This window comes from Hevea brasiliensis, chromosome 3 (genome assembly GCF_030052815.1).
Source record: "Hevea brasiliensis isolate MT/VB/25A 57/8 chromosome 3, ASM3005281v1, whole genome shotgun sequence".
Classification (NCBI taxonomy): Eukaryota; Viridiplantae; Streptophyta; class Magnoliopsida; order Malpighiales; family Euphorbiaceae; genus Hevea; species Hevea brasiliensis.
Window position 1 is genome coordinate 107,658,933 of NC_079495.1, and position 13,517 is coordinate 107,672,449.

The following is a 13,517-nucleotide window of genomic DNA, read 5'->3' on the forward strand; positions in this document are numbered from 1 at the left end:
TAGAGAGATATAATTGCTCAAAGTAGGTATATTGAACATGTTTCAATAAATTCAAATTTACAAAATTAAATCTCAGATTTAATTCTAATCATCCTAACATGTGTTTAATATATCAATTAACATATTTAGACTAGGAAAATAAGAAAATAACTCTGATACCAATGTTAAAAAAAAAAAATAAATATGGCCCTAACTATATTAGGTTAAGCATATTAACTCATAACCAATATTATATCACTAGTATACTTTTAATCACATATTACCCACAACTTAAACATAAATTTCAAAATCTAAATATACCTAGATTGCATATAATAATTCTTAAAAAAATTATAGAGAATAAAATATCTGATAAAAGTACCTTAATAGGATCAAAATTACACCAAAGAAAAATATTAATATAGAACCACAAAAAAAAGATTATTTTTCTCTCTTTTGTGTAATGCAAATCTTTATATTTTTCTACTTTATTCTCCTATTTGATATTAACTTGTATTATCGATGCAATTTTCATTCTAATAGAAAATCTACTTATAATGGACTCTTATAATAATAAAATTCTAAACCTTATATTTTGAGTTTACTAAAATAGAACCCATCCCATGCCTTAATGGGCACAATAGTAACCATGCCCACCAAATGACTAATAATAGTTTATCAACTACTAGAGGGACATATTTATCAATTGTATTCAACAGTTAAATTAAATAACTATGGATCGATTTTGACTTGATTTGAAGTCGAAGCCAACAGTTCTATAGAGAATTGGTTGGGTTTAAGTTTGATTCCAATGATTTCAAATTCAATTTGATTAGGGTTTCGCACAATTGAACAATTGATTTTTTTTTTAATTTTTTCTTTAAAAAAATTTTAAAGTGGACCAAATCGTTTAGTTGAATCACATGTTCAGTCGGATTCATAGTCCTAGAAAATAAAAAATGGAGCTCGACCTTCAATATTCCTGATTCTGATTCTGATTCAATTCGAGCCCTTGGAGACTAATCGATATTTGTCTCAAAATTTAATCAGGTCCAACCCTGCTAGTGGCCGGGTCTATGTGGTAGTATGGCTATGGGTTTCTTTTTAGGAAATCACTTTTCAAATAATAACACATAAATATCTAAAACATTGAGGAGAACTGACAATAACACAAAAATGCCAAAAGAATGATATTTGCTTTTATAATCTTTTCCTTGCCTCCTAGAAAATTATCAGCTACTTTTACAACAAAACAGAAAAAGTTTCAATACATAAGTGAGAAATCAGTAGTGAATAAACCCCATAAGGACATATCCAAAATTGAAGATCTTGCACTGTGAATCTGCATCCTTTTTGGTTTTTTATCAGTAAAGAGACCAAGCCCAAATCTTGCATGTTTAATCAGCTCGTGGCAGCAAGAAACTAAATCCTGAATTTTCACGAATAAGAGGTGGTGGTTCAATGTCTGAGATATCAATTTGTTCCATTGACTTGGACAAGTCATCCACTGAAAATGGAATGCTGCAACAGGAAAAATTTTGTGAGTTGAAATACTATGGAAAAGAAATAAGGAAAAAAAAATCAATTAATAGAAAATGAAGAATAGAAGATGAACCTTGAATCATCATCCAACAGGAAAGAACTGCTAACAGCATTGTTTGAATCTTCCGTCATTAACACCCTCATATTGGATATAACCTAGAAAAGAACAATTCACATGGGAAAGGTCATCATTGTCAGTTTGTGCTTCCATGTGATAGAGATGACTCTACCCTATTTTATGTAATGGAATTGCTGAAAGCTTACTTCTGAGGACACACTGTGTGTCCCATACTTGTCATCCCAGTACATTGTACTAATCCGGTAGAGCTGCTGTATACTGAGAACCTGTAAAAAGAAGAATTAATATGGTTATGATATAGTTAAGATGACAACTGAGAATCATGTGTATCTCAATGTCCTTTGATATGCATCACCCACCGGGCACAGGTCATGGCTTATTTCATCCAATGTTTTCTTTGGTTTTTGATGTATGACCTGCACCAGAAAACAATAAATTTCATGATGTCACTGTTTTTCCTTGTTCACTGTCATGAATTGTAGTGGTGGAAGAAATATTTCATCAACAATAGATACCAGAAACCCAATAGCCTGTCTTATGTGCTTAAGCTCATCCCAAGCTGAACCTGCATACTGCATTTATAATTTTTGGTTAGCTTGTAAATATTTCTATTACAAGCTGAATGAGTAATGGGAGTGGATGAAATACCTCATCTGTTGCCTTGTAACACCAATGTTCCAATTCAGCCAATCCAGCTTTAACGTATTCACCATTACTAAATGAACAGCACTCTCGCCTCAGCAAAAGACTGCAGAGAAGGATGGGAAGGGCCAAAGGGGGAGAGAGTAAACAAATTAATAAGTAAATTGTTCTGGCAAACTATAAATGCAACTTAAAAAGCAACTGAAAATGGGACCATAGATTGATTACCTGTTAAATAGTTGAACATTGATGAAAGAAAATATTTGTGTGAACACCTTACGAACTAAAAATGGGGGTACCTAGAAAAGGAATCATACAAGAAGGGGAAATTAAGTTAGAAAACTATTTTTATTTTGTGGAGAGCTTTCACATAATGTTCTGAGAGATCAAGCGAACGCAGGAAAATGGTCAACTAAAGAAAACAAAAGTTCAGTTAATCAACTAGTCTGTATGGTTGGAAGTATAAGTGAAATGAAGAAACAGAAGTGAAATTCCTAGGAGTCATTCTTGTGAAGTGGCTAAAAGGCATAGAAAAGAAAATGAAATGGTGGGGAAGGATGATTACTCCAAAACTCCTAAGGCCCTTGTGAATTCACCTCTCTCATTTCTTCATTATTCAAAAAAACGAGGAAAAGACAGTTTTCCAAATCTTCTTTGCCATCTTTTAATTATAATTTGTGGAGTGATGCTTGCAGAATAAAGAATGCAAGCAGGCTTGAAAAGTGAGACAAATCCCTATAATATTAGTAATGCAGAAAATAGGAAAGCTAAGTTGAAGAAACACAAAAGAAAGGGATCTCAGTTACATGATTTGCTTTCAAAGTGTTTAAGAAGTTCCCAAGGCTCTTCACAATCCCTTGCCAGTGAGCAATCAAAGCTTGTTGTGCTGCAGTGTTTGCAACTGAACGTACTCCCTTAACTAAGCTTGCTCTGGATATTCTTGGTGCCTGTCAATGATATTTCAAACTGAAAGTTATCTGAAGTAATTCAAAACAAGAGATTAAAATCTATCAACAGAAGCATACGGTTTCAAATAACAATTTAACGAGTCTTTACGTATATTATATGTAGTATACCTGGATGCACAATCCAAGCAAAGGAGAAATTTCTTTCTTCAGATTATCTCGAATCATTCCATAAATTTTTTCGACATAGGCTGTAAGCTGCTGTTTGAAAAGCAAAGCCGGGTACTTAGCTTCAACTTGTCGCAAAGTATCCACTCCCCCATTAATGCCCCCATTGATTAAGGAAAGATTGACTCCTTGGGGAGCTCCACGGAAACTCTACACAAAGGCAACAGCAAACACCTGAATTAGTTAAAGAAAAGAAAATTGCTACTGGCATTCTCTGATTACAGTAAGATACTTATCCTTACCTGTGTCATTCTTCCAAACAGAGTAGCAGATGATGATCGGCGACGTTGTGGAGCCATTCCTGCTGCACCACTTGCCTTCAATGTGCGCTGAAGTAGCAAGAGAAGTGTTGATGCATTGGATAACCAGTATGCCAATACATCATTGTTATCCTGTGTCTGATATCCAAATTGCAGTAATATGTTAGAGGAGGCAGATTTAGAGTAGGAGAAAAAAAGAAGTAATAGATTTTAATGCTAACATGTGAGATTTTCCATTTCAAACCTCAATAGCGTGGCCTATGGTCTGAATTATCCGATCAAAGACACTAGTCCGCTCAACTTCAAATGATCTCCATTGCAGAAGGCATTTGTATATGATACAGGCAGCAATGGGTCTGTTCCCTGAAAAGCCTAGGTGTTGTGCAATGCAGCGAATAAGCAACTCCTGGTTCTCTTGTTGTTTCTCATTTAGTGACTTTTGAGGTTTATCATCTACTTCAGAGAGGTCCCTATGGTTTATGGAAGCGCTATGCAGTTCCTGATCCAGTTAATCAGTTAACACATTAAAAACCTCAACACAGAAAACTTCAATAACTGAAAAATATAAAATCCTTGTTCTTTATTCGGCATTAATGGTGTAGATTTAAGTAAGCCATACTTACCAAGCCTGCCTTTGCTTCCACTGGAATGTGACTTTCGGCCCGCTGCCAACAATCAGTGAAACAGAAAAACTCTCAGGTCTTTTTATGAATAAAAAAAATCCAAATCTAGTATGTAAAATTCATCATGAAAGCACCTGCATAATTGATCTGGAGCGTCCTGAAAGAAACTTATTTGGTGCCATGGACACAGCCTGTTGCCGCAGAACTTGATTCTCTGATTCTAAATTTGTGAGCTTCTCTTCTAGCCTAATAAAAAAAGTACAAACGCTGGTTAATTACACAAGAAAAATTGTTAATATGGACACTTTCTCTTCATGGTAGAGATTCAGCTAGTTGAACTTGCAGTCCACTAGTTACCCTTTCTAGAAAAACATGATTGATATAATACAACTAAAACAGGTGAGTGAAATGATTTTTAATACAATACCTCTGCAAAGATTCCTGAAGCTGTTGAAACTTTTTCTCAGTGTCATCTAATTTTTTTTGTCTTTCCTCACTAGACTCTCGGACTTCATTGTATTTCTTTTCATTGCTATCAGCTCTTTGTTTCTCAGAATCCAAAGATTCCTGTGAGAAGACAAGGCCAAAGTCAAAGTTAACTATATCAGATGAAATGCAGCTACTGTACAATGTAATAAAAATACCTTTTCAGATACAAGTTTCTTTTTGGTTCAACAATGAATCATAAATATAATGAATGGTTGTGGATTGACTCATAAATAGATCCAATAGCAACTTCCCACAGCTAACTTGGGCAACATTAAGTACAGTGAAAAATCACACTCCCAACCTTTTATCATTTCCAGTAAGAAGTCCAATCCTTTTCATGACCATTTGTCAACTTAATATTAGTCTTCTTCAAAGTTATTGTGTTAGAGATATGGGGAGCCCAAAGCACCTAGGGAAAATCTTTCTTTGATGGGCCTTGTTAAAGAATACACTCATGGGCTTGACACCATATCCAACCCAAATCCTTAAGGCAATGGATCTATGGGTCCTTCCCACTTATATATCTCTCACTCATTCCATCTTTTTCCAATGTGAGAATTCCACACTTGCATATTCCTAACAAATTGTTTGAGGTCAAGTCCTTGAATTTGTATTTCAAATGTTGCCCACAATGACAACAATCCATTTCATATTTAATCAATATGGAACAATCTGATTTTAATGTGAAAACAGTGACAATAAGGTATAATATGGTGTCCCAGGGCATGAAACTTCTAGCAGGCCCTGGAGCGTCAGATATTACAACCTTTCACCTTCATTACAAGGATGCTGTTCCCATGGTTTGAATAATCACTATGGACCAACTCTGCCATTGCAGTGATAATAAGAAACGCAAAACCAGGTGTCTCTCGGGTAAAATTTACTAGGGCATTTCAGCACATATACATTTGTTACCACTGATTATATCTAGTCACATTATATATCAATTGGAAATGTTTCACATATTGTAAGCTAAACACAAGTATCATTATTCCAAAGTATTGTCTGATTTATATCTCTTTTCAGTCAGGATAATTCCTTTTCTTTTTTTTTTTTGACATTGCCAAAGATGAATTGTTTGAAAAAAGAAATTTTTATTTGTAACGAAATGACTATGAGATAATACGTTTGATTTACACAGAAGAAAGGGTACATGTATTACTACATTGAACCTTCTTACCTTTAGTTTTTCCACTTCTGCTGTTAGAGACTCAACTTTCTTTGTATCTTCAACAAGTACTTGAGTTTCTTTGATAACAGGAGGTGCTTCTTCAATAGCCTTCTTTGCAGCCTCTCGTTCCTTTACTAGCAATGTATTTGTTTCTTCTATCTTCTTTTGCAGTTCTTCTATTGAATTCTGAAATTTTGTAGCCTCATTTGCTTTTGCTTCTTCTAAGTCAGTCTGCATATGGAATTTAAAGATTTGGCATAAGATGTTGCAATATTGGTATGATGGTCATGTAATCGTTATAACTTATAAGCTTAATTTAAGTTCTAAAGAAGAAGCATATGAAAAGTCTTATCAATATCTTGCTCATTGAATAATTTCCACAAGAAGATGAAAGTTACCCTTAAACGTTTTTCCAATTGTAAGCGCCAAGTGAGTTCCTCTACTTGTTTCTCAAGTTTATTTTTGGCCTCCTTTAGTGCACCAGTTTCCCTTGCTGCCTGCAGAAAATTGGAGGTAGATGTCAGGATTCCTATTTAAAGCTGGAAGCATTAATCTGAATCAGGTTTAGAGAATTTTATAGAGAGAGAAACTATTCAAGATATGCTGCATATCAATATTTGCTATCCATCATTGTAGCTTTTGTAGTTATCATACCAATACATAGCGCAATAACCATTTTTTCCCAAATGTAACTAGATACAGGTATATCACTGCAATTGTTGACCATATGCATTTATACAATCATTGTAGTTAGCACAGATATTTAATTGAAAGCTTTGGTTGTGCCCCTATAGCATTTCCTAAAATTTTAATTCAATTTCTAAAAACCACAGGTTTTCACTTGATCAATCTTCTCACATATCTTAAACTGCGTTGGTATAGGCATCACAATTCCACTCATTGAATGATGCTCTTTTCTTGGCTCAATGACTAATGCACTCAAAGTTGATAGTTATTGATAGAATAAAGTGAGCAATCAAAGGTCAATTTGTAGTTGAGATTTTGTCAATTGGGTCAAAGTTTTACTACTTCAACGTTTTGCTTGTTAAGTTTGTTGAGATGTCCTTAGAAAATTGGTTCCACAGAGAATAAATAGTAGAGATTGGATAAGTTTTGCTATGGAAAATCAGTAACCGAATTGTTACTCTTTTACTGTAATTCTATTTTCTCCACTCTCATCTTGATATCTGAATTTTTCTTCTTTCTATTCTTCCCATGTCTTTTCTCTAATATTCCTCTCATTTCTTTCCATTCTCTTGTTGTCAACACAAAGGTTAGGCCGCAATCTCAGGTCCTAAAAAATAATGCTCAACTTCAACAGATGTGAATTCTGTAAATCCTTATTTGCAAAAGATTATCCAGTACAAACCATTTTAAGCTTCCTAAGCTCCCTCCTGGCAACTCTTCCCCTCCATCTGGTTTGCGAGACAATTGCTCCTTTCTTGAGCCTATTGTAGTAGGAAACAGCTCTATGACAGCGCCACCGGGTCTGCATTTTGTCATTTCAGATCAAAAAAGTAATAGGTTTGACAATCAAATTTGCCAAAACGTAAATCTCCAGGAAATATAATGTAATTAAGGATATAACCTGAATAGTGATTGCAGCCTTAGTTTGCCTCCTAAATCTGAATTCCTTATGAGCAGCCATTGATCTTAAACCCGTTTGCAAGAGAAGTGCACAGACATGAAGTTTCTTGTAAGCTTTTCTTGCTTCATATTTGCGTATATGCTTCTGCATTTTTATAGCAGCTGCCTCCCGTTTCAGGCGATCAAAAAGTTTGCAAGCAAGTCTTCCTAGATGTCATACAAATTTATGTGAAAAGAAGTGAAGAACAGGGAATGATACAAAAAGATAAAAGACAAATGAAAACAAGAAAACCATAAATAAATTATCCTAGTAGAACAAATGAGAAAAATATCCAGACAAGCAAAAAGCTCTTTATAAAGGGGAATATGTTATTATGTTTTTATAATGATTCACCTCTCCATAGCGCCTGAACGAATATGGTGGCTTTCCGAAGGGCAATAAACCGTTTACGAGCACAATGAGTTCGTATTCGACGTTGGATAGTTTTTGCTGCATTGCTGAGTACTTCAGCTCTCCGTGCATCTAATTCAGCCATCTGACCGGCTCTTAGGAATACCTTTGTTTTGCCTATCTGAAAGGCATTTCAGGGCAATAGAATAAGTGGCTTTGATAAACATAAATATAATCAGAAGCAAGAACCTTCATTATTTTGACACACAGCTCAACCATGCATTGTAGGTAACATATTCCATTTGCCATCCATTTATATTAGGAAGCATTACCATAAGATTTTATAGGTTATCAGGCCATTAACTATTGTCAAAGCAGCAGAAAACATTACATATCATTTATTTTGTATTACCTGAAAGCCTTGAAGCCCCTTCTTTTCCAGAATTTTTTTGCAAGCAACCTTTTCATCATAGCTGCTCACAACAAATTTACAATGAATAAATCCACATTTATTGGAGCTTAATCAGCAAATTAAAGAACAAATTCAATCTGGCTACACTTTTCAAGTCAAACAGGTTACAATAATTATCCTCCTAAACTGAAACTTATCCAAAAGGAGGTACTTACTTTCCTTCCAAAGCCTCTGGAGCAAGAAGCCCAAATCGGTTTATGAATTCAAAGAAAGGTTTGCGAGTAGGGTATCCAGCACAACTGATTCTGATTGCTTCTAGAACACCCTACATGAACATCCAGAAGTGAAATTAAAAAAAAAATAGTGCATTTTAAAGAAAAAAGAATAAATTAAATAAATTTTAAAATCGTACTTACACCACATCGCAATTGTTGCATGATATTGACATTCTCAAATATGGCAGGTTTGAGTAAGTTATTTGGCTTTACACATCTGATATAGTGAGGTTCAGTAGAATTTAACGTTTCCATTAATTGTTGTAGTTGTAGCTGCATCATTTATGGCATAGAACATTAGTTTTCAGTTCTGGAAGAAGGCATTGCAGTGGGTAGTATGTGAGTAATTACATGAAATATTGTTCATGTTAGAAAAAAAAAAAAAAAAACTATTATTGCCATGAAGATAACTTGAGGAAAATTACCTTAAAACGAGAACCAATTGAGGAGAACTTTGAAGATTTACTTGTTTCTTCTGGAAGTGGAGGGAAAAGGCCTGCTACAAATGAACATTTGGAAGCACCTAACAAATCCTGATGTTCAGGAACCACATAATCTTTGTTCTTGTCCAAAAATTGGTCAGACTGATACAGGACCTGTAAAAATTACAGTACGAGGAAGACAATATTAATGCAAATGCAGCTCACTCTGTGCAATTGATTCTCTAGTAAACATACCTCTCCAGCATAATGAGCAATGGTGAAATCTGTTCGAGACAATTTTGGCTTGATAAAGCGTTTGTGAACTTTAAACGTCTGATAAAGCTTATTTGCAAATGTTTCATGCGTTGACTTTGGAAACATGCTGAATAGCAAGGAAAGGTTAACATGAATGAGAAAAACTAATATGACTTTCAACCACAAGCTTAAAGTAAGATTTCATATGGAGCTGACAGGAGTCAAGAAAAAAATTCTGACATAATACAATTACTAGATACAACACTCCTTGAGTAGTAAAATATTGTGATAAGGAAAAGAAAAAAAAACATACCAAGCTTCATCAAGGAGAGCAATTATTCCCCCAGGTTTCTGCATGAGACAAGATAAAAAAAAAAAAAAAGAAATGTAACTTCTTGGAGTATTGCTTCAAATATAATGGAATGAGCCCAAAAACACTTCAAAATAGTTGGAGGACAAAGAGAAGTAATACCTCTACCCAGTGAGGATATGATATATGGAATAAAATGTTAATAGCTAAAGAATCACATTTGATATGGAGTACAGAGGAATAACCTTTTCAATAAGATCCAAGACATCTTGATTATCAACAAACTCAATGTAGCTCCAATCAATCTGTTCTTTAGTGTATTCTTCTTGTTCCATTTTGAAGACATGCTGAAAGTAATAACCAAACTCTCTTCAGTTAAAAGGAACGAATAAAATCCAGCTAAGTGGTCAGCATGATCTGTGAGACTTACCTGGTTGAAATGCTGCTGCAACTTTTCATTTGTGAAATTGATACAGAACTGCTCAAAACTGCACAGTAGGAATTGTGAATTGTTATGAGAACTCCATTAGCAATTTCCTGCAATACCACATGCAATTTACTCAGTTATAATTGTATACGTAGTTTGATTAGTTATTACCTGTTAGTCTTAAAGCTTTCAAAGCCATAGATGTCAAGGACTCCAATCAGACATTTTGAATTAGCATCTTGTCCAATGGAATTATTAATTTTATCCACCAGCCTGTACAAAATCACACAGAAAAAATTAGCATCTTGTAGTTATCAAAATTCTCATCTCATTCTCAAGGTTAATTATCAGAAATACTATTAATTAATATCTAATACAATAATTTTGTACCAGTCAAATAGGCGTGAATAAATTGTCTTAGCTAAACCATCCCTGCTAACTGCTGCACTTTGAGGATCCAGACTTCGTTTGATAACCTCCTCAGGGGTGATCATGACACGCTTACATAATGCATCTTCCAAGCCTACAGGATCGCACCTGAAATAAAAATAAAATGCAATAATTGCATCTAAACTAAAGCAAACATATTAGAATATCATCGATGATGGCGATACGATAACAGAACTCTTACATGAGTAGCTCTGCTGTCATTTTAAGATGAAATTTAGCTTGGTCATCTTTTGGAACTGACGAATCAACTTCCTTTCCCTTAGTAAAGACAATATTGCCAAGATGAAGGATTGCAGCAACAACTCTGAAAATTGCTTCCTGTAAGTGTGTGTGTGAGAGAGAGAGAGTAAGATGCTAATCTTACTGGTAGAAGTTAAAAGCATCCTTGTTTACAAATTATACCTGTTCCTTAGCACTTATTCCAACTATATCCATAGCTCGTCTTGTGGCAAGATAGTCATGGGCATCGCTTACACCAACCAGTTCATAGCAATTTGACTGGTTAAGATAGTGAAATGATTTTGGGTTTCCCAACTTATACTTTTCAATCTCCTGTTAACAATATTAACTTCAACTAGAAGTTGCATAAAATAGAAATAACCTAAATCTGCACTGACTACAGGATAATTAGGATCACAAGAAAAGCGATCATTTCACAAGTTACCTCCTGTGGTGCAGCACAAAGAAGGTAAAAGCAGTGGTAGTTGCGCTCAGGATCAGAAATCTGGCAAACACGAGATCTCTCTAAAAGGTAAGTTCTGATGGCAGCTCCCGAGATTCTTCCTTGCTTATCAAACTGGATCTCAACAAATTTACCAAAACGGCTGCACCAGTATTAATTGTAGGAGAACATCAATGCCAAATGACCAACACATGTTGAAATGTGAGAATTTAGTATAGGAGGTCACTTATGTTAGTTAGGAAGATTTGATAAATGAGAGTGAAGCAACTTTGCTAATATTATCTTTCATTGTATGCATCGGATGTGAAGGGGCTATAATCAATATCATACTCTTTGGTCCAAATGGAGTGTCTCACCTGGAATTATTATTTCTCACAGTTTTAGCATTCCCAAAAGCTTCAAGGACTGGATTTGACTGAAGATAATAAAAAAGTCTTGTCAGAATTCAAATGAGAAAGCGTATAAACTTCATCAATTAAAAGCAATATAGAGTGGTAAAACTTAATCAAAGTTTAGAAAAAAAGTCAAGTTTTCAAATATACTTCAAGAACTTGTTGTTCCACTGTCCGTCCTTCAGTAGCAGCTCGACCACCTAAAAAGGCAAGGTACCTCATAAGCATTTTCGTGGTCTCAGTTTTACCTGCACCACTTTCCCCACTGACCAAAATGGAATTGCTTTTCCCCTCATTGACCATTGCCCTGATAATAGTAAAACATTGCCATTGAGTGTCTACAGATAAAGAATGTATATCACGTGACATGGGAATGGGAATAACCTGTACGCAACATCAGCAACTGCAAAAACATGAGGACTTAGCTCTCCGAATGGCGCTCCTTTGTATTGTTGCATCATGTGAGCATCATAGATATGAGGCAGTCTTTGAAACGGATTAATAGCAATAAGAATATTTCCAGTGTAAGTCTGCAGTGGAAGCAGAGAAGCATAATTATTGCACATACCACTGAGGTAGAAAGTAAGAGTTCCTTAAATCTTAATTTCCTTTTTCTCATTATCTATTATAATGGTCGCTTTCAACTAATGTGAAGGGAAGATAAAACTTACATAGATTTCATTCAGTTCATATCTTGTTTTCAGATTCTGCAGAACTCCAGGCTCATGCAAATAAGAAAGCTTTGTCATGTCATCAACCCCACCAGCAGGAGCTTCCATATCTTTTGGATATACTTTTGATAAGGTGGCCGTAATCTTCAATTTTCGAAAAGTACATATATAATTTACTATGAATCATGTCTACTTTATTATAATATCACATAACCAATGCCTATGACTTAGTTAAAGTATACATATGAATTACAAGGTTAATTTCTCCTTTTCACATTATAGACATGTATGAAACAAGGAAAAAGAAAAATAATAATAGCTAGAAGTTTCAATTTTTTTTCCCTGCAGTTTTTAGCTTATACTTACCTTCTTTCCATCTGGAGTCTCAATATCAACATTCTTTCCAGTAATCTTCAATACCCGTCCATCAATCCAAGCGTCTCCTGGGTCTTCAACCCAGACATGAGAACCTTCAATGATATTCACCGTTGTTGCCTGCAGACGCAAACATCAGAGGTGAATATACAGGATGTATATACTAATAACTAAACAGAATAGGGTTTCATGGTGACATCTAAAGATGTAGATAAATTCTCTGTGAATGTACAGCAATAACTAGATCTTTGAGCTCGATCCTATCATCAGTCATCTTAAGATTTTCATTGTCATCAAATATACTTTATCAAAACTGGTTATGAGATCTCAACAGACAAAAAATGTATGTGCTACAATTTTTTTTTGAAATTTCTTACCATAAATATTTCTCAAGTATAAAATCTTCTTTTTTTTCTTATCTATCCTTGACCTCTCAATGATGTCAATAGTTCCAGCATTCCTCTCCAATCTTTCTCAAACCCAAGATGTTTACATATCTGTTTTATTTCAATTGATGTAATCATCTATGAAATTTGTTCAGCCTTTGAAAATAAGCATGCATAGTGGTAGTAAGAAATGTTCACCAATGCCACAAGTATATTGTTTTATCCCATCCATATCATAATTCTTTATGAAAGAGTTATAATGATTTGCATACTTGTCTGTATGGTTAATTTGACTGCAATGTAGGTTAGCCAACTCAATGAAACATAAATCATTTCACCCCTACAATTGAATGACAACTACAGACATGTTCTTCCCTAAGAGAACACGGAAAATATCCCATCCGCATAGCCAATTTTCCTTCGCATTGTAACTAGCAACATTTATCAAAGCACAGAAACCTCTACATGACATCCCTCTCACAAACATTTCCCCACTATCAAGTCGGTGTCAGATTATTTATATTATTACTTGACAACTATGTTCTGTTGCTGGTTACATTGCCC

At 34.7% G+C, this 13,517-nt stretch overlaps 1 protein-coding gene across 2 annotated transcripts; it reads right to left on the reverse strand.

Moving 5' to 3' along the window:
• Positions 1-1,157: 1,157 nt before the first annotated feature.
• LOC110662543 (myosin-9) lies at positions 1,158-12,347 on the reverse strand. 2 transcript variants are annotated; one of them, XM_058144468.1, is made up of 36 exons: positions 12,193-12,347; positions 11,906-12,051; positions 11,672-11,828; positions 11,486-11,544; positions 11,112-11,271; positions 10,850-10,999; positions 10,629-10,765; positions 10,388-10,534; positions 10,169-10,270; positions 10,001-10,058; positions 9,816-9,917; positions 9,574-9,611; positions 9,261-9,387; positions 9,009-9,179; positions 8,725-8,856; positions 8,524-8,633; positions 8,309-8,369; positions 7,900-8,077; positions 7,507-7,712; positions 7,288-7,407; positions 6,317-6,415; positions 5,928-6,149; positions 4,686-4,825; positions 4,393-4,504; positions 4,259-4,300; positions 3,880-4,134; positions 3,618-3,773; positions 3,319-3,525; positions 3,049-3,189; positions 2,471-2,541; positions 2,249-2,348; positions 2,116-2,172; positions 1,960-2,016; positions 1,786-1,866; positions 1,595-1,677; positions 1,164-1,500 (listed from the first exon to the last, which is right to left on the reverse strand). In XM_058144468.1, exons 1-36 carry the CDS (start codon positions 12,298-12,300, stop codon positions 1,377-1,379), a joined length of 4,416 nt encoding a protein of 1,471 aa, XP_058000451.1. In that variant the 5' UTR covers positions 12,301-12,347; the 3' UTR covers positions 1,164-1,376. The 2 variants fall into 2 exon arrangements, with proteins under 2 accessions (XP_021677232.2, XP_058000451.1); XM_021821540.2 differs by lacking the exon at positions 12,193-12,347 and having other exon boundaries at positions 1,158-1,500; positions 11,906-12,066.
• Positions 12,348-13,517: the final 1,170 nt, after the last annotated feature.